Raw genomic sequence first — 20,032 nt, forward strand, 5'->3', positions numbered from 1 at the left:
TACATGAAGTAATTTAAAGTATACAGGAAACATATTATACCACAGAGAAAATTTTTATCATAAGTAATTACATATATAACACAAGAAAATTCTAATGGGCTAACCCTAATCTCAATACAATTGAAACTCCGGAGGCTAAACTTAGAGGAGTATTAGGAAATTAAACAAATATAATATAATAAGGCTTTACCTGATCACAGAGCTGTTTTACTTTTATTTATCTGGTTCCCTATGGTACTTCCTGGGAAAGAAAAGAATCTAAATAAACTTGCAGCTGTTCAGGAGAAAAGAATATATAGGTATCACTCTGTTTATGATACATTTGCAGGGGGTATTGTAATATAAAGGAGGTCCCTTTAGATATAGCCTCCCGTCTCATGCTCAAAAAAACCCTTCCGCCTCTCCTGAGTGACCCTTGAGATATCAGGGAAGATCCGAATTTTGCTGCCATGGAATAAGGAATTTAAATGCCTAAAGTAAAAAAAAAGACATTAATTTCCTAATATCTTGTTCCATAATTAGTGACACCAGCAAAGTAGAACATTCCATGATCTCTATAGCTGAGGATTCCCAAAATGTGGTCGAATTCTGAAAATCAATAGAGAGAGCTGCAGCATCATTTGAACGATTCTGAACATTATTTGTAGGCAAAAAATAAACCTTATTTATTGCAGGAAATTGTGATTCAGGTACTTGAAGTATTTCTGTGAGATATCTTTTAAAAGTAATCGGCAGTTCTCCCATGATTCTAGGAAAGTTAATCAAACGTAGGTTCAAACGGCGGTTTCAGTTCTCTATCATTTCCAAGCGTCGGGACAGGGCCGCTCTACCTTTAATGGTTGCCACATTAAAGTTCTTTATTTGTTCAATATCTGTTTCTGCTTTTACGAGAGACAAAGTGTTCTCTTGCAATAGTATTTTCTGATTCATTTGAAAAGAAAATGAATCCAACTTACTGTTGCATTCCCTTACAGCCAATGTAAGTCCAGCGGATAATTCCCACAGGGATTCCAGTGTTACGACTGCAGGTCTTGCCAGAGTTGCTGGTTGTTCCCCCGATGTTAGTAGGTTCACTGCAGAGATCGCTGGAACTGTTGAAGCAACATGAGCTGAAATGACCTCTCCCGATGCTTCTTCTCTTCTGCTTCCTGGTTCCGCAGACCTCACTGACGAATCCCCCTGCAGACTCTCAGCACTGACCTCATCAGTCTGCGACTCCTGTAGGGCGTCTTGGGTCGGCGTTTCTCTGGCTGCCGGTGGTCGCACATCGGGAGGGGGGGTGGGCTGAGGGAAACCTCTGCCCCTGGCGAAATTGCCTCTCCTCCAGACGCTTTTGCAATGGGGATTCCCTCCCCGAAATTTACAGCTCCCTGGGACAGAAAGCTTGTAATCAGAGCTTGCTCTGAAAGTTGGGTCGGTATAGAGGGAAAAACCCTCACCTTCCCCTTTTGTTTTGGCGGCATAGCAGCTCAGGAAACACAGATTCTGAAATGAGGTAAGGAGCAGCTCTGTGTTCGTGTCCTATTCAGGACGCCATCTTGCCTACCTTCCTTGATAGTCCGTAGCTGCAATTCCTGACACAAGAAATCTATTCCTTTGCCTGTCATTAGTCTTGCATTGGTAGGAGTTGGGGGATTTATCTAGATGAGGATCATGTACACAATTAAAATCCATGTAAATGTCCAAAAGGAAAAAAACCTCCAGAGACCCCTCTCTTGTACTCAGCAACACTCAAAACCCTTTAACCAATTTTTGTATTTTTATATCTATACCGCATCAGCAAGCCTGACGACGTGCTTACCCACAAGGGAAGCCCTCCGGTCTTCTAATCATTTGCGGTCCAAGTCTATTTCAACTTATGTATAATTTTGCAATTTTTGACACCCGGCCAATGTTTCGCTATGCTTCATCAGGAGCTTTTGATGTTAAACTTTTCCCGCCATTTTTTAAAGGGAACCCATCTTCAAACATAGTTCACGCTTCCATTCAAAGTTAACTTTCCAACATCCTATATAAATAAAAATACTTGAGTAGGTATGTATTTAAACAATGTTATCACTTATCTGGTGTTGATAGTGCACGCTCCAACAATTAAAATCCCCCATTAAGAAAAGATGCCCCTGGATATGTAATATCAAGATATCTGCTAAAGAGACAAAAAACAATTATGATTATACTCATTGGGGGGGTGTTGACACTACAGATCATGAGCAGTTTGCCATTTAAATTTACCAATAAAGATAACATAGCAGTCCTCCCGATCCTGAATCACTTTCTCCTCCACAACATGAATGTTTTTATATATAAATATGGCCACCCCAGCCTTCTTTCTGTCAGTGGCTGCAGAAAAATAACATTCTCCTACCAAATCTCTCTTTAATTTAATATATCCAAGCATCTGAGCTGCAAGGAAGTTGGAGCAAGGAAGAAGCACTATGGGTCGACCTAAAAAAAGATGGAGCGTCCATGTATATTGGAGTGGTTTACAGGCCTCCAAACAGAGATCTGGTTGAAGACATCCATAAGATAGGTAAGAAGGGGGAAGTGGTGATCGTTGGTGACTTTAATATGCCAGATGTCGACTGGAAAATCCCATCTGCAGAATCTAAAAATAGTAGAGCGATAGTGGATGCCATGCAAGTAACTTTGTTCAAACAAATGGTATTGGAACCCACGAGAGAAGGAACTATACTCGTCCTAGTGCTCACTAATGGAGATAATGTCTCTGATGTCAAGGTGGGCACCCACCTCAGCACCAGTGATCATCAAACAGTATGGTTTAATATCACTAAAAGAATAGGAAAAGAAGCACAAAGACCAGAGTTTTACAGTTCAAAAATACAGACTTTGAGGAAATGGGGAAGTACCTAGAGGAAGAACTAAATGGATGGGAGAATGAGAGAGATGTGGATCAGCAGTTGACCAATCTAAAAGGACTGGAGAAACAGCAAGGAAGGCTGTCTAACAAAGCCGTGAGGGCGACAAAACAGGATTAGCAGCCAGCTGTCCAAATGATTTCCTTTAATGGATGGGAGAATGAGAGAGATGTGGATCAGCAGTGGACCAATCTAAAAGGAGCAATCACCAAGGCAACTGCTCTATATGTTAGAAATGTAAAGAAAAGCAAAAGAAAAATGAAACCTATCTGGTTCTCAAAGGAGGTGGCTGACAAAATTAAAGCTAAAAGAACAGAGTTCAAGAAATATAAAAGATCCCAAAGGGAGGAGCACAAAGAAGAATATTTGATTCAACTGAGGGAGACGAAGAAATTAATCAAGTTGGCAAAAAGTCAAGCAGAAGAAAGGATTGCCAAGGAGATAAAAAATGGTGAAAAAACATTTTTCAGATACATCAGCGAAAAGAGAAAAGTCCAAAGTGGTATTGTGAAATTGAAAGGTGGAAATGATCAATGTGTGGAGAGAGACGAAGAAATGGCAGAAATATTAAACGAATACTTCATCTCAGTGTTCACTAAAGAAGACCCTGGAGAAGGACCATCTCTACACAACAAGAAACTGGAGGGAAGTGGAATAGATGAAAATCCTTTTACAATAGAAAATGTATGGGAAGAGCTAAAGAATCTGAAAGTGGACAAAGCCATGGGGCCTGATGGGATTCATCCAAGGATACTGAGGGAGCTCAGAGATGTGCTGGCGGGTCCGCTGTGTGAACTGTTCAATAGATCCCTAGAAACGGGAGTGGTGCCGAGTGATTGGAGGAGAGCGGTGGTGGTCCCGCTTCACAAGAGTGGGAACAGAGAGGAGACTGGTAACTACAGACCGGTTAGCCTCAATTCGGTGGTGGGAAAAGTAATGGAGTCACTGTTGAAAGAGAGAATAGTGAACTATCTACAGTCCGGAGAATTGATGGACCAGAGGCAGCATGGATTCACCAGAGGAAGGTCCTGTCAGACAAATCTGATTGACTTTTTTGACTGGGTAACCGAGGAATTGGATCGAGGAAGAGCGCTCGATGTCATCTACTTGGATTTCAGCAAAGCTTTTGATACAGTTCCACACAGGAGACTGGTGAATAAAACGAGAAGCTTAGGAGTGAGTGCCGAGGTGGTGACCTGGATTGAAAACTGGTTGACGGACAGAAGACAAAGTGTGATGGTAAATGGAACTTTCTCCGAAGAGAGAGCGGTTTTAAGTGGTGTACCGCAAGGATCAGTGTTGGGACCGGTCCTGTTCAATATTTTTGTGAGCGACATTGCGGAAGGGATAGAAGGTAAGGTTTGTCTTTTTGCGGATGACACTAAGATCTGCAACAGAGTGGACACGCCGGAAGGAGTGGAGAGAAGGAGACGGGATTTAAGGAAACTGGAAGAGTGGTCGAAGATATGGCAGCTGAGATTCAATGCCAAGAAGTGCAAAGTCATGCATATGGGGAGTGGTAATCCGAATGAACTGTATTCGATGGGGGGGGAAAGGCTGATGTGCACGGAGCAGGAGAGAGACCTTGGGGTGATGGTGTCTAATGATATGAAGTCTGCGAAACAATGCGACAAGGCGATAGCAAAAGCCAGAAGAATGCTGGGATGCATAGAGAGAGGAATATAGAGTAAGAAAAGGGAAGTGATTATCCCCTTGTACAGGTCCTTGGTGAGGCCTCACCTGGAGTACTGTGTTCAGTTCTGGAGACCGTATCTACAAAGAGACAAGGACAGGATGGAAGCGGTACAGAGAAGGGCGATCAGGAAGGTGGAGGGTCTTCATCGGAGGACATACGAGGAGAGATTGAAGAATCTAAATATGTACTCCCTGGAGGAAAGGAGGCGCAGGGGTGATATGATTCAGACTTTCAGATACTTGAAAAACTTTAATGATCCAAAGACATTTTTTTTTGGTGTGGCCAGAGAGTGGGACATCGCGCCGGGATCGAGCCAGGACCCCAGGTCATTTAAAACATTTTGGGGGGGTTCGTTTTAAAGGTTCGGGGTGGGTGTTAGGGTTTTTTTGGTGTGGCCAGAGAGCGGGACATTGTGCCTGGATCATGGTGCCGGTACCCCAGGTCATTTAAAACATTTTGGGGGGGGGGGGGGGGGTTCGGGAGGGTGGGGGTTTGTTTTAAAGATTCGGGGTGGGTGTTAGGGTTTTTTTGGTGTGCCGGTTTTCCTGCCCCCTATTTAACGATACAATACAAATGCCCCTGACGATAAATCGTGGGCATTTGTATTGTATCGTGCACTCTAACGATTTTGGACGATTTTAAAATTATCTGACGATAATTTTAATCGTTCAAAAACGATTCACATCCCTAGTAACTATAAACAATTTAGTTCCACACATGAGCAGAGGGAAGTAAAACCATGCAAACTCAACAACTCTGCCCGCTCTAGCTGGGACCGGAACCTAAGCCACACTGATTCTTCAGAGAAAACAAAAGTAATTATTTATTTATTTTATTTTTAGATTTTTATATACCGGTGTTCCTGTATGGAATACAGATCACATCGGTTTACATTGAAACAGAAATTTTTTGCCAAGAGGCATTACAAAGAACAAGGTTATGGAACTTGGAAAAGGGTAACTAGATTCAAAATTAACATTGTAATATAAGCATATTATAATATAATTATATTATTATATAATATTATATATATATATATATTATAATAATATATAATATTATAAAACTAATTATATTATAATATAATTAGTCAAGCGGCCTTTCCAATTACCCGTTCCAAAACTGGGTGGGACTCTGGACTGATCCATGGTACTACAGGAATGAAAATTAGCAGGTATGAACCAAATTTTCCTTTCCCTGTACGTACCCGGATCAGTCGAAACTCCTGGGATGTACCAAAGATTCCCTACATTGGGTGGGACCTGGAAAGTCCCACTCGTGGCACCCTCTCACCAAAGCCCCCTGTTTCTGGGGCCTGGACATCCAGGCAGTAGTGCCTGGCAAACATGTGCAAAGACTTCCAAGTAGCTACCCTACAGGTCTTTTGCGGTGAAACCTGGTTATCAGCCCAAGAGGCTGCCTGCGATCAAGTAGAATGAGCCCGAAGCCCAACCAGTACTGGTCGACCTTTAGCAACATACGTAGAGCTGATAGCCTCCCTTCAGCCACCGAGTAACAGTGGCCCTAGAAGCCTTATGTCCTGTCTGGGGGCCACTCCATAGCACAAAAAGATGATCAGACAGTTGGAAACTGTTGGTAATTTCCAAGGAACGCAATAGGGCCCGCCTCACATCCAATCTGCGTAAATCCCTGGACTGAGGAGTGGAAGTATCTGAACCCTGGAAAGAAGTGAGCCCACAGACATTCAAATGAAAGGATGACACCACCTTCGACAAAAAGGAGGGAACCATTCTCAAGGACACTCCTATGACTTTGATCCTCAAGAAAGGTTCCCTACAGGATAAGGCCTGAAGCTCTGACACCCGCCAAGTTGAGGCTATAACCACTAGAAAAAACATATTCAAAAGTAAGATCCTTTGGACCTTTGAACCGTGCAACACTAAATGGAATGCATGCATGACCCTCAAAACCAGGTTGAGGCTCCAGGAAGGACAAGGATTCTGGAGGGGAGGACGCAAATGCTTTGCCCCCCCCCCCCCCCCCCCCCCCGAAGGAAGCGCATGACTTCCGGATGTGTAGCCAAACTCCTCGTACTCTATCACGAAGGCAAGCTAGAGCCGCTACTGGATCTTGCAACGAATTAAAGGATAAACCTTTAACCAAACCTTCCTGTAAAAAGGCCAAGACATCAGCGATGGAGATCCGGGTGGGATCCACACTGTGGACCACATACCAAGACATATGCCAGGGAAGTAGAGGTTTTCCTGGACTGCAAGAGAGTACATAAGAAATTGCCATGCTGGGTCAGACCAAGGGTCCATCAAGCCCAGCATTCTGTTTCCAACAGAGGCCAAACCAGGCCACAAGAACATGGCAAGTATCCAAACACCAAGAAGATCCCATGTTACTGATGCCAGGATTAAAGAGGCCAGTCCCTAAGTCAACTTGATTAATAGCTGTTAATGAACTTCTCCAAACCTTTTTTGAACCCAGCTACACTAACTGCACTAAACACATCCTCTGGCAACAAATTCCAGTGCTTAATTGTGCATTGAGTGAAAAAGAATTTTCTTCAATTAGTCTTAAATGTGCTACTTGCTAACTTCATGGAGTGCCCCCTAGTCCTTCTATCATCCGAAAGTGTAAATAACAGATTCACACCTACTTGTTCAAGACCTCTCATGATCTTAAAGACCTCTATAATATCCGCCCCCCCCCCCCCCCCCCAGCCATCTCTTCTCCATGCTAACCTCTTCAGCCTCACCAGCTGTGAGGCATTGGACACAGGGGTCTGCGTATGACAAGCACAGAGAAGCTGACCAGAGGATGGAGCATCGGAGCTCACTAGACATGCTGGGCTGCAGCGGGGACCATGCGGGCGGAGGAAGCAAGCGCGAGAAGGAACAGTGAAAAAACAAACCACCCCCGAAAAGCCTCACAGCCCGAAACAGGCTGTGAAACAGGAAACCCAATCCCTGGCTGCCGATCAGACCTGCCTTCCTCTGTAATTTTTTTTTTTTTTAATTTATAAGAAGAAAACAGGACAGCTTAGCTGAAGAGTGGCAGCTCCTCGGGCACCTGGAGGTCAAGGAACTGGATCATCAGTTTTCACCTCCACTAGGTTACCAAGAGTAAATTAGGGTCCCCAACCCTTGCTTGTTCGGCCCTACGACCAGGAGGAATGGTCTCACCAGGACCTGACAATCTCCTGGGAGGGGATCTGCTGTAAGTACCTGACAAGTTGCAGACTTCCAATCTTTTATTTTTTTGTTTGAGCGCCACTCTCCTGTGCGCGCGATTTAGTATCAGCCCACGGTAAAAAGAGGCGCTAGGGACACTAGCGCGTCCCTAGTGCCTCCTTTTTGATAGGAGCGGCGGCTGTCAGCAGGTTTGACAGCCGACGCTCAATTTTACCGGTGTCGGTTCTCGAGCCCGCTGACAGCCATGGGTTCGGAAAACGGACGCCGGCATAATTGAGCGACCCGCGGGCCCATTTTAAATTTTTTATTTTTGGGGCCTCTGACTTAATATTGCTATGATATTAAGTCGGAGGGTGTACAGAAAAGCAGTTTTTTATGCTTTTCTGTACCCTTCCCCAGTGCTGGCCGAAATTAGCGGCTGCCTTTGGGCAGGCGTTAATTCCTGAAAGTAAAATGTTCAGCTTTGCTGCACATTTAACTTTCTGTATTGTGGGTGACTAACTAATAGGCTCATCATCTTGCATTTGCAGGTGAGCGCTATTAGTTTCGGGGAAGTTGGCCACATGATTTCGACGTGCTATTACGCCCTACTGTATAAGGGGTAAAGCTAGTGCCTCAAAAACGGGCATCCAAACCCGGGCTAATAGTGCGCTTCACTGGAGCGCACTGTACTGTATCGGCCCGAATAGAAGGGGTAATAATAGCACATCAAAAACACACTGCCAAACGGGGGGCTAAACGGTGCGCTCGGCCATGAGAAAGCTTTAATTACCGTTTGTGGATGCCCCCAAAACAAAGGCCTTATCGACACAATTTGAGGTCTATGCTTTCTCATGGGTTTTATTGCCAGTTTCATTTTCTCTTACAACAGAGCTTCCGCTATCTGTAGATGGGGCAAAGTCCACACTGGTAGTGGCAACAACGGTCAAGGAATATCTACACAAGCACCATCTTTAGTGTCTAAAACTTGAGAACAGGCCCCACCTGGTGCACCAAAGAGGAATTACCCCCGAAGCAAAAGGAGCATGGCACAGCTCAGCAGAGTCTGTACTGCTTTTTAAGCTCTTCTTACTCCTTCCCCCCCCCCATTTTTAACAGTAAAAGTATGAAACTTAAAAGTAAGGGATGGGTAAACTAAAACAAAACTGATAAATACAAAAAAAAATTTTTTTTCTACTCCGTAAAACAAACTCAAAAGGAGTGGCCGTAAGCAAATCCCAAATTTAAACGTCAAAAACATTGGGAAAATTAAACTAAAATTGTAGAAAGATTAAAAAAAAAAAGTTCCCCTGGTTTTAACAGAAGAAACTACAGAAAAAATAATAAAGCCTCCTGATCCCAATTAAAAGGAGGGAGGAGAGCGCCCTGCTACTACCATGTCTCCTAAAATGTGAAAAAGATACCTCTAAATAAGATGTGTAGAGTAGAAGCAAAGCACTGTACAAAAACGTAACAAAATAAACCTCTTAATTTTAAGGCGGGTTACAACCCCCCCCAAACAGCTGCTCATATATCAGAGAACAAGAGAAACCACGCCTAATCAACAGGAAACGACAAAGCGCATCCTATTGACCCTGCACTTATAACCGGAAACAGTTGAAACCTTCGCACACGAAGAGGTGCTGGGAAACGCAGTCTGGTCCCCGCTCTGAGAACTACAATTCCCAAGGTACTCCCAGACTGGCATCTCTCGAATCCCTGCAGCCGGCTTCTAACTCCCGCTGTCTGTGTCTCTACCAGACACTACCCCCGCCCACCTCTCGGTTACCTGGCGACGCTTCGGCTAGCTCCTGAGCCGTAGCATAAGAGCCCAGCCTGGAGGAAATGCAGCAGCCCCATGGCGAGGAAACAGACCGGCTCCACCACCAATCACAGCCCGAGCCCGCCCCAGGTCTGAAAGGACGCCTGCGCACGCCACTCCTTAATGTGCACGCGCATTCAATCCACCTTTCTACACACTCTTTATAACTGTCTTCGTTTTTCCTTTCCTTCTGGTGCGCGTGCGTAGCTTTCCTTACCCACAATCCTCTTCGGCGAGCTCCTGCCCTCCCTTCCCCACCCCGCGAGGGGATACGGGCGTGGCGAAGGGGTGACGGGCAGCTAACGGACGTTGCAGCCTAGGGAGGGAGCGCTGTCCTGGGGCGCGAGCGAAAGTCGAAAAAAAGAGGGGGAAAGAAGAGGAGAAAGTTCGCGCGTGCGCCCTGTGAGGAGGATGGGGCTGCGGGTCAGAGGGCGATGCTGTGACGTCACATGGCTTGTTGACATTTTTTAAGCTGCTGATTGCTGCAGATAGAAGTAGAGACGGAAAGCCTATAAATAGTGTATAGAGACAGGCTATAGAAAGACTGGGAAGGTAGGCTGAAAGCCTAAAACTAGAGTGGTAGCTTTTAGAGAGATTGATAGGCGGTCGACTGACAGCCTATTGAGACAGTGCATGAAGAGACTGGCGAGAATTAGAGGCACAGTCTGTAGGTTAGCACGTAGCGAGACCAACAGAGCTTTTAACGAGATTGACAGTCTACAGAAAGTATCAAGAAAAACTGAGAGATGATCTATAGAGAGACCAGTCTATGGAAAGGCTGATAGAGAGAGACATATTCGACAGGGACAGACATATTCTCTACAGAGAAAATGAGAGGGGCCCAGACACAGGTGTAATATACAAAGATAAATAGAGACAAACCACGAGAGAAACATACAGCATTGCGTGACTCTACAGAGACTTTGGTATGTGTCTTCAGTCCTCTGCTTATATTTTGCTTTTAAAAGAAGGAAATTCATCCTTTTGTTTCTTTGAGATTTGATTTGCTGCTGGAGCCATTCGCCAAGGCACAAAGGTTAAGTATGACTGTACGGTTTCTGTGGTCCCAGATGTATATAGCAAGAGTCTGATAGAGACTAGGAGCAGGGAACCCGATATAGTCTAGATTTCAGGGGCAGATTAAAGCAGGGACAGGCATAGTAGAAGATCATACATATATGATACATGTACTCAACTATAAAATTGGCTCACAGACAAGTACCCTCATGCATGCTTGGGAAGAAGATAGGTAGAGAGCACAGAGAAGAGCATGCATAAATTGCTTTGGCTGGGGAAATTATTTGAGGGAACAGAGAGTGAGACACACATTTATGGAGCATTGACTGACAGATCAGAAAGGAAGCAGATACTGTGGATGGATATAAGTGCAATTTGTATAGGCAGGGGCTGTCTGCATAGATCAGAGCGAGGAAAGGAGAGACCTTGGGGCCAAAAAAAGAGACAGGATTATTCAGATACAGAGACAAAGATCCTTATAAAGCACAGGTGGTGACGTCAAACACATCAGTATTTACATATGGGCTGAGGAGGACAGGGACATAGACCAAGGTAGGTTAGGAAGATAAACAGCAAGGAAAGCTCCCAAGAGAAAGATCTCTATATATTTTCCTAAAGCAGACACATAGAGATTAAGATGTCAGATGAAAGAAACAAACAGAAACTGAGATGGAATAAAAAATGAGGCTCTACAGTGCCTTAGAGAGACAGAGATGCAAATGTTCACAGCTTACAAGAAAAAGACTCACATATAGAGAGACCTTAAGAAAAATAAAGGGATATTATTAATACAGTAGCCTGTGTGTGCATCTGGACCATGCATTTAGGAACTAGTGCATGGCACAGAAATAGTATCTGACATTAGAATGATGGGCGGGGGACTGAAAGATACAAGAACTTAGATGCACAGAAGAAATGAAAAATGTAGGATTGCACCAGCTGTCCTCAGCCGTATTCATTAACTGAGAGCAGTACCTTTCACTGACGAGCTATCACCAAAGAACAGGGGACATGGGAGTAAAACCAGACAGCACACAGATTCGACTGCTTTATGAGTGACTGATTTCCAGATTAGTTGACAGAGCAGAAGCAACTTGCACAATCTCAGAAGATGGGATCTGAAGCATCATAAGATCATGGAGTAAACCAACAGAAGTCTGCAATAACAGTGAGTGTGAGGAGGTTTGCCTTAAACACTCACACACAGGACAGGCACCAGAGCCAGAGAAGAAGTGTGTTGACACAGGACCAGGGATGGAGCTAGAGAGGCTTTTTGTCTACAAAAGAGACAGCAACTTTCTTCATAGATTACAGTGAGTCTGCTGAGCCTGGAGAGCAGGCTATGATCAAGCAGAGATCTTAGCCTGGGATATTATAACAGAGTTTTTGAAACCAGCCTGCATACTGAAGCTTGGAAACTTTAATTACAGCTTAGTTTAAAAAAAAACAAAAAACTGGGGGAAAAAGAAGCTGACACGTGGACCTGAGAAATCCAGAGACTGAGCTGCAAACCAGGACTGATTTATAGGGAGCTGCACAATTGAGAGCAGAGTGAACAGAAGAGAGACTCCTTCAGAGAATGCAGAAGTTGGGTGAGTGGCATTGCTTTCCAAAAGTGAAGCAATTTCAAAAAGAAACTACATACACTATGAGGTATCAGATCAGCTCTGCAACCTGCTACTGTTTCAAGGGTTGCATAACAGCTGTTAGGGCTGTGAACCGGGCAGCAACCAACCAGCAGAGAGAAGCGCACACACACACACACAGTTCCAAGCCAGTACCCGGCAGCAGGCAGGGCCTTGGTACCCTGCCGAGATTCATAGTGTGATCTGTGGCCGACAGGGCTGCAGTGCCCTTCACTCAGCCCAGGAAGCCGGGTGGTGTGCCGTGAGAGGAGGTCACAGGTAAGCAGAGGGCTTGGGGTGGGGCTGGGAGGAACTTTCTCTGTGGTTGCAGTAAGTGGAAAGAACAAATACAGCTGTGGGGCTTTTGTAATAGTGGGGGCAAAGTCAGGGAAGATTTGGTTCCAGGAAAACAGCTTACAGTAGCGGCAGGAAAGAGAGATAAAAGGAGGAGAGCAGAGGAAACTGGAGTCTCTGATAGCAACGGTGAGAAGCAGCAGGGAAAAATAGGCTGTCATCTACCTCAGCAGCTTCTGTTTTTCTCTCTTTCTCCCTTCCAACAATGACTGCAGAAAAGCTTTGGTGGGACCCACGGTTGCCGGCATGACTTAAGGGTTTGGGAGTTTGTCGGAGGCCTAGCTGGCACAGGGCCAGTGATTGAGCAAGGGCTGGTGCTGGTGCTTTTTAGGAGTCTGAAAGAAACTCAAGTTAGCATTTCCCTTGAGAGACTTCTGTGATCCCGGAGAAAGACGTTGAGCTTTTTTGCCACTGATGGATCCATTTTTATTTTCTGCCTAAGCTGTCTCTTGTTTGTTGTCAAGTGAATGATCTCCTTTCAGTTTAGTGTGTTTTTTACTCAGGCTGCTCAGACAGGAAGAGAACCGGGCGTATGTCAGATTGTGTATACTATAAATGAGATACTGAATGTACATTTGTAGCAGTGTGCGTTATTAGGAGCCAGAATGCTTTGAGGCAGAGGAGAGAGTTGGCTCATTGTAGACATGTGAAAGAAAGTATGTATATTATAAATATAGGATGTACATATTTATGTTTGTACTCAATAAGTATGTAGTTGGGGACTGTATATACTATATGTCTGGAGCATAATAGATGATAGCAGATAAGGACCAATTGACCTGCCCAGTTTTTCTAGCTAATGATATCCCCCAGCTGTCAGTCATACAAGCCTGACCATCTGTGGAATATCACTCTTTATCCAAGTCAGTAGTTTTGTTGTATTCCCTCTTTGGTCCTTTACTGTCCTGTGTAGATGAACATACAAGTTCTCATACTTAATCCAACATCTGGGTCTCTTCCCACCCCATGTCTTTTACGCAACCTCTCAGCCCTGTTACCACTGCCTTCCATACCTGTCCCAGCATGTTTACATTCTGTTACAGAACTTGTTTCTATCACCTCTGCTGATAGTTTATCCCAAGCACCCCCCACCTTCTCAGTAAAGAAGTATTTCCTCATGTATCCTCTGAACCTTCTTCCCAAATGACCCCTTGTCCTTGAATTGCATTTTCTATGGATAATTGCACCAGCCTGTATTTTATTTGAAAGTTTCTGTCATATTCTGAATTATGACTCAGGAAAAAGCTCTGGGCATCATCGTGAACAATACATTGAAATCATCAGCTCAGTTTGCTGCAGCAGTCAAAAAAGCAAACAGAATTATTAGGAAAGGAATGGCGAATAAAACAGTGTCATTGTACCTCTGTATCACTTCTTGGTGAGACCACACTTTGAGTACTGTGTGCAATTTTGATCGCGACATCTCAAAAAAGAATAGTTGTACTGGAAAAAGTTTCAGAGAAGTGTGACAAAATGATAAAGGGGATGGAATGGCTAAAGAGACTGTTCAGCTTAAAGAAAAGAAGGTTGAGGGGGATAAGATAGACTACAATGGATAAATGTGAATTGGTTATTTACTCTTTCAAGTAATACAAGGATGAGAGGACATTTCATGAAGCTAGCAAGTAGCACAGTTAAAACAAATCAGAGAAAATGTTTTTTTTTCACTCAATGCACAATTATGCTCTGGAATTCATAGCCAGAGGATGTGGCTAAGGTAGTTAGCATAGCAGGGTTTAAAAAAGGTGTGGACAAGTTCCTAGAGAAGTCCATAAACTGTTAATCAAATTGACTTGGGGAATAGCCACTGCTTATTACTGGCATTAGTAGCATGGGATTTATTTACTATTTGGGTATTTGCCAGGTACTTGTATCCTGGATTGGCCACTGTTGGAAACAGGATGCTGTGGTTAATGGACCCTCGGTCTGACTCAGTATGGCAACTTCTTTGTTCTTTTGTTCCCTTCTTTCCTTCTGACAGCACACTTTGAGATCCTTAAGTCTCTTTGGACTTGAGTATGTGTTGTGAGTGTTGTATAATTTTTGTAATTCTTCTCTGAATAGCTTTCGTCCTTGCTATGACCTTATGAAGGTTTGTCCTCCAGAACTAAACACAGTTCTCAAGGTGAAGTCAAATTAGTGACCAATACCTTCTTTTTCCTGCTGGCAATACCACTATTTATGCAACTAAGTTTACTGTTTTCTCTGCTGCTTTATAACATTGACTAGCAAATCCTCGGGTGATTTGGGATGATTTATTCCAAAATCTCTTTGCTCTGTAACTGTTGCCGTATCTTGTCCATCTTCTAAATGGTAAGTGACTGATGGATGTTCCCTTTATGTACCCAGATCAGTCCAGACTCCTGGGTTTTGCCTCCCTTCCAGCAGATGAAGACAGAGAAAGTTTTACTGACACTGCAATAACCCGAGATGCCACCTGCAGACCCTCAATATTTCTCTGTCTCCAGCAGATGATGGAGGTGTAAAACCTGCAGTCTGTGTCTTTAAAAAAAAAAGAAAAAAAAAAGAGAGAAGTTGGAAATAGCCTTCCAGGGAGTTGTTAGGTCCTGATGGGGCCATTCTCCCTGGTATTGAGGCAGACGTGCAGAGGGTTGGTGACCCTTAGTGCTCAGTCCTTGATCGCTGGCACGGGTAGATAGCTGGGGGTCCCAGTTCCCTCGCCCGCAGGACGACAGTTAGAGCCTGCAGACAATCTTCGTTAAAGGAAAGTAGTCTTTCTTTATTTCTTTGTTAGTTTGGCAGCCTCATTAAAGTTTACAAAAAAAAAAAAAAGATACCGCTTTCTGTTTTTTGAGGGCTGATTGAGTGGCTCTCCTTGTCCCTCAGTCCTTTGGTGGTCGTTGCTGCCAATCTCCCCAGTGGGTGGCTGTTGGTTTGTTGCGCGTTCCAGGGGTCCCGGCGCTTCGCGGCTTTGCCACGCAGCCCTAGTTGGGAGGTTGGCAGAGTCGCACACGCGTCTCTCCTGCAACAGCCAATGCACTCGGTGCCTCTCTGGCAGCATTGGGGAGGTGTTGCGAGCCTGGCAGGCTTTCTGGTGTGCTACAGGCAGTGGATGGCCCCTTCCCACTAAGTGTGGGAACGGTGGCCATTTTATTCATTTTTGTGGCTGCTTCACAAGCCGTGGGGGGGGGGGGGGGGGGGGAATGCCTCCCGCCTCTTTTCCCAGCTCATAGGGCCTCTGGGGGAGGTCAACAGGCTGGAGGGGCCCCTTCTGGTGAAGAGGCAAAGCAGGGAGCCTCATATGACACCTCAGATTTTTTTCTATTGACTTTGTGCTTTTGATGCACAAGGCATTCTTGGCCAGGAAAGCCGCGGGGCGGTGAAGGCTGGCCAGAGGTTCCCGATGCATTTGCGTTCGGCGAAGAGAGCTGGACCCGCTAAGGCGATTGAGGCTACAAGGGTTCAGAGAGTCCCTGGGCCATCCACCTCGAGAGGCGGGACTGAGATTTTCTGAGAACAATGAGGTTCCGGAGGTCACTATGTCCACTAGGATGCGGAAGAAGTGCTGGAATAGCTTTGGCTATTCCACAGGGAATAGTTGGGCCCCCTGATACCCCATGTTCTGAAAGAATTGGGGATTGAGCTTCCGCAGGAAGATTCGGATCAGGAAAGGGTGAACCCGATCATGGAGGTTCGTCGAGGGCCTTTCCTTTCCATAAGTCCTTCAGGAAGTTAGTTGGTTTCAGGGAGTGGGATACACCTCAGATAGGCCTGAAGGTGTGCAAAGCAATGGACAAATTGTACCCCTTGCCAGAGGATACTCTGGAACTCTAGGGTACCAAAGGTGGGTGCTGCATTTTCAACTGTTACAAAGAAGACCACCCTTTCGGTGCCCGGAGCTACAGTGCTAAAGGACCTTCAGGATAGGAATTGGCGATTCATCTCAAAAAGGTTTTTGAGATGTCTGCCCTTATCATGTGGGTTGTGGTATGCGGCAGTGTTATGCTAAGCGCAAGTCTCCGCTGGGTTCAGCAGTTGCAGGCTGATAGGGTCATGACTGATCTTGAGGCTAAGCAGGCTGAACTGCTGGCAGCCGTGATAGCCTATGGAGCCGGTGCATTATACGACATCATTCGAACATTTTCGAGGTCACTGATGTCAGCGGTTTCAGCTGGGAGACTCTTCTGGTTAAGGAACTGGTCGGTGGAGGTGTCATCTAAGCCTCAGCTGGGAGCTTTGAAGGGAAGCTGTTTTTTGGACAAGACTTAAAAGAGGTGACCAAACTTCTCGGGGAGAATGAAGGTCATAAATTGCCTGAGGATAAGCCTAAAAGGAAAGCGTCTTTACCTTTGCGCTCTCGTTTCAGAGGCAATAAATGTTTTCCAGCCCAGCAGGGCTATCAGGGGCACTCAGAGCCAGTCTGCAGGATGGCAATCGTCCTGGAATCAGTCCTTTCGCAGGCGCAGATAAAATAGGGATGGCTATAGCCAAGGAAGTGGTGGAACCAAGTCCACCCAGTGATGCGAGGCTGGTCCATTCCTTGGTACCAGCTGTAGGGGGTCAGTTGACTTTTTTTTTTTTTTTTTTAAACGAGGAGTGAGCCACGATCACATTGGAACAATGGATGCTAAACGTGATGAGCAAACTCTAAAGTGTAACTATGTCTTATCTGCTAAGAGATTTGTTCATTGCTTCCCCGGCTCATATGAGAGAGAGACACTTGTAGTACAGCAAACAGTCAACAGTCTGTGGTTGCTGAGAGCTGTTGTTTCCGTGCCTCTGGAAGAGCAGGGGCAGGTGCGCAATTCCATTTATTTTTGGCCCATTTTGGATTAGACGGTCCGTGATTGTGGAAGTGCGCAAGGGGGGATTCCTGGCTTCTTGGGGCTTGACCGAGGAGTCTTTGCATATAGGAATCCGAACCAACCATCAAAGATATCTCAGATTCATGGTCCTGGGATGGCATTTTCAGTTTGCACCCTTCGATTCAGTGTGGCAACAACGGCCCGGACTTGCACCAAGGTAATGGTAGTCATGGCGGTGGCTCTCTGGAGAAAGGGCCTCTTGGTTCAACCATCTTTCCCTTTCTTAGGTGTTGGAATTTCTGGGGCCGCATTTCAGTACAAGGTAGGGAAAGTTTTTCTCAATGACAAGTGGATGTCCAAACTACAGCTACAAGTCCGAGCTTTGCTGCAGAAGCAGGTTCCCAGGGTCTGGGACTCCTTGCAGGTTCTCGGCTCTCTGGCCTCCACGTTGGAGTTGGTTCTGTGGGCATTCGCTCGTATGTAACCTTTACAGTCAGCGTTGCTTTCCCACTGGAATCGGTGATTGGGGCAGTGTCATCTGCTGCTTCCTGGTTTGTTTGGGACAGGTTGAGTCGAGGGGTGCACTTGAAGGTTCCGGACTGGACAGTTGTTACACCGGTGCCAGTCTTTCCAGATGGGGAGCAGTGTATCAGGACTAATCTGTTCAGAGTCTATGGTTGGTGAATGAAGCATTGTGGTCCATCAACCGCCTAGAAATGAGGACTGAGATTGGCATTGCAGGCATTTCTGCAGCTGTTGAGGGGCAAGCCTGTTAGGATCCTCTCGGAAAATGCAACGATGGTGGCTTACATCAACCGACAGGGTGGATTCAAAAGTCAGGTGGTGGCTCAAGCGGCCCAGGCATTGTTCCACTGGGTGGAGCAGCATCTGGCGTTGTTAGTGTATTCTTGCATAGCGGGAATGGTCAATGTGCAAGTGGATTTCCTTAGCCATCGGCAGTTGGATCCCGAAGAGTGGGAACTCTCAGAGGAGGCAATGCATCTCATCATCCGAAGATGGGGCAGGCCACACATGGATCTCATGGCGACCTTCCAAAATGTCCATGCCCCGCAGTTCTTCAGTCAGAGAAGGGAGCGGGGAGCAGAAGGGGTCCGTGCTTTACTTCTGCCTAGGCCGGTTGGCATTCTTCTGAAAGTATTTTCCCTGTGACCTCTGGTGGGCAAATCTTGCAGCGGATAGAGATCCATCCAGGCGAGGTAATCCTGGTAGCGCCGGAGTGACCAAGGCAACCTTGGTTTGCAGCCCTGATAAACTTAGCGGTGGATGGTCTGGTGAGGCTCGCCCATCTGCTGAAGCTTCTGCACCAAGGTCCCATTATTCCGATCAGGGGGATAGCTTTTGTCTCGCGACTTGGCTGTTGAGAGAAAACGCTTAAGGAAGAGAGGATATGCTGAGGAAGGTATTGCTACCCTTTTGCAAGCAAGAAAGACTTCCACCTCTTTGGTGAATGTGAGGATATGGAAAGTTTTTGAGACCGCGGAAACGGTGGCCATTTTGGCTCCAAACCTCGCTGAAGATTCTGAGCCTGATGGGGGCAGGGACCCGATTTTTTTTTTTTTTTTTCCTCACCCCCCCCCCCCCCCCGATTTAAGCCCTGTGGACCCCCCAGATGCCAGTTCTGACCCAGGCAAATCTCCAGGGCTTTTTCAGCTGATTTTGTTCTCCTCATGCATAAAGCTTATGTTGCCAGCCGTCTACAACAGGATAACCCACCATATCCTCAGCTGCCTGCCTGCTCTCCTCCTGCCAAGGTCCCTAAATCGGCTGCAGCGCAGGGGCCCAGGACCCCAGACTCTCAAGGGGTGAACCGGGTTTGGGTGGTCCCAGGGGTTCTGGTCCCTCCGGCCCCCACTGATCCACCCACTCCAATACCGGCCCCGGATGTCGATGTCCTCGCTCTGAATCCACCAATAGAGGGGGATGACCCCAGGGTGTTGCGTCTCTTCCAGCGTGAAGAGCTGTATCCCCTTATACCCCATGTTCTGGCCGAGTTGGGCTTAGATGCCCCTCCAGAGGGCATCACGTCTGCCACAGCTTCTAGCAATGTCGACCCAGTCCTCGCTGGCCTGAAGACACCCCCGCGCACCTTCCCTTTCTATCCGATGCTAATGCAGTTACTGCTCTGGGAATGGGAGACCCTGGAAGCCGGTTTGTGTGTGGGCAGAGCCATGGACAAGCTGTACCCGCTTCCAGACCCATGTCTGGATATGCTCTGGGTCCCTAAGGTGGACGCCTCGGTCTCTGCTGTCATGAAGCGCACTACTATCCCAGTCGTGGGGGCGACTGCGTTGAAAGATCTTCAGGATCGCAAATTGGAGGTTTGCCTCAAAAGGAGTTTTGAGGTCCTAGCGCTCGGGGTCCGGGTGACAGTCTGTAGCAGTCTCATGCAGCGGGCAAGTCTTAGGTGGATTCAACAACTATTCAGCACCCAGGATCTCCCATCTGCAGAGACGGAACAGGCAGAGCGGCTGGAAGGCGCCATTGCGTATGGGGCGGATGTCCTCTACGATCTTCTCAGGTTGCAGGCCAGAGCTATGGTTTCGGCGGTGTCCACTAGACTCCTCTGGCTTCGTAATTGGGCAGCGGACTTCTCTTCTAAATCACAGTTGGGCACTCTCCCATTCAAGGGTAAGTTGCTCTTCGGGGAGGACTTGGAGCAGCTTATTAAATCTCTTGGGGATAATAAGGTGCATAAGCTGCCGGAGGACTGCCCTC

General features: G+C 46.2%; 2 protein-coding genes across 16 annotated transcripts in view; one reads left to right on the top strand and one right to left on the bottom strand.

Moving 5' to 3' along the window:
* Positions 1-9,887, bottom strand: part of ABCB8 (ATP binding cassette subfamily B member 8) — a 152,921-nt gene extending 143,034 nt beyond the window's left edge. For 2 of the 5 annotated variants that reach the window (XM_029587971.1, XM_029587973.1), the window contains exon 1: positions 9,502-9,676. In XM_029587971.1, the coding sequence (XP_029443831.1) occupies positions 9,502-9,572 (71 nt within the window). In that variant the 5' untranslated portion in view covers positions 9,573-9,676. Of the gene's footprint in view, positions 1-9,501; positions 9,679-9,751 lie in introns of those variants that run through there. The other 3 variants (XM_029587972.1, XM_029587970.1, XM_029587974.1) reach the window with 3 other exon arrangements.
* Positions 9,385-20,032, top strand: part of ATG9B (autophagy related 9B) — a 268,139-nt gene continuing 257,491 nt past the window's right edge. For 4 of the 11 annotated variants that reach the window (XM_029587957.1, XM_029587968.1, XM_029587967.1 and 1 more), the window contains exon 1: positions 9,927-12,143. The gene's annotated coding sequence lies outside the window, so the exon portion shown is untranslated. Of the gene's footprint in view, positions 9,403-9,500; positions 9,625-9,926; positions 12,144-12,269; positions 12,456-12,641; positions 12,660-20,032 lie in introns of those variants that run through there. The other 7 variants (XM_029587962.1, XM_029587961.1, XM_029587959.1 and 4 more) reach the window with 6 other exon arrangements.

Source organism: Rhinatrema bivittatum, chromosome 2 (genome assembly GCF_901001135.1).
Source record: "Rhinatrema bivittatum chromosome 2, aRhiBiv1.1, whole genome shotgun sequence".
Classification (NCBI taxonomy): domain Eukaryota; kingdom Metazoa; phylum Chordata; class Amphibia; order Gymnophiona; family Rhinatrematidae; genus Rhinatrema; species Rhinatrema bivittatum.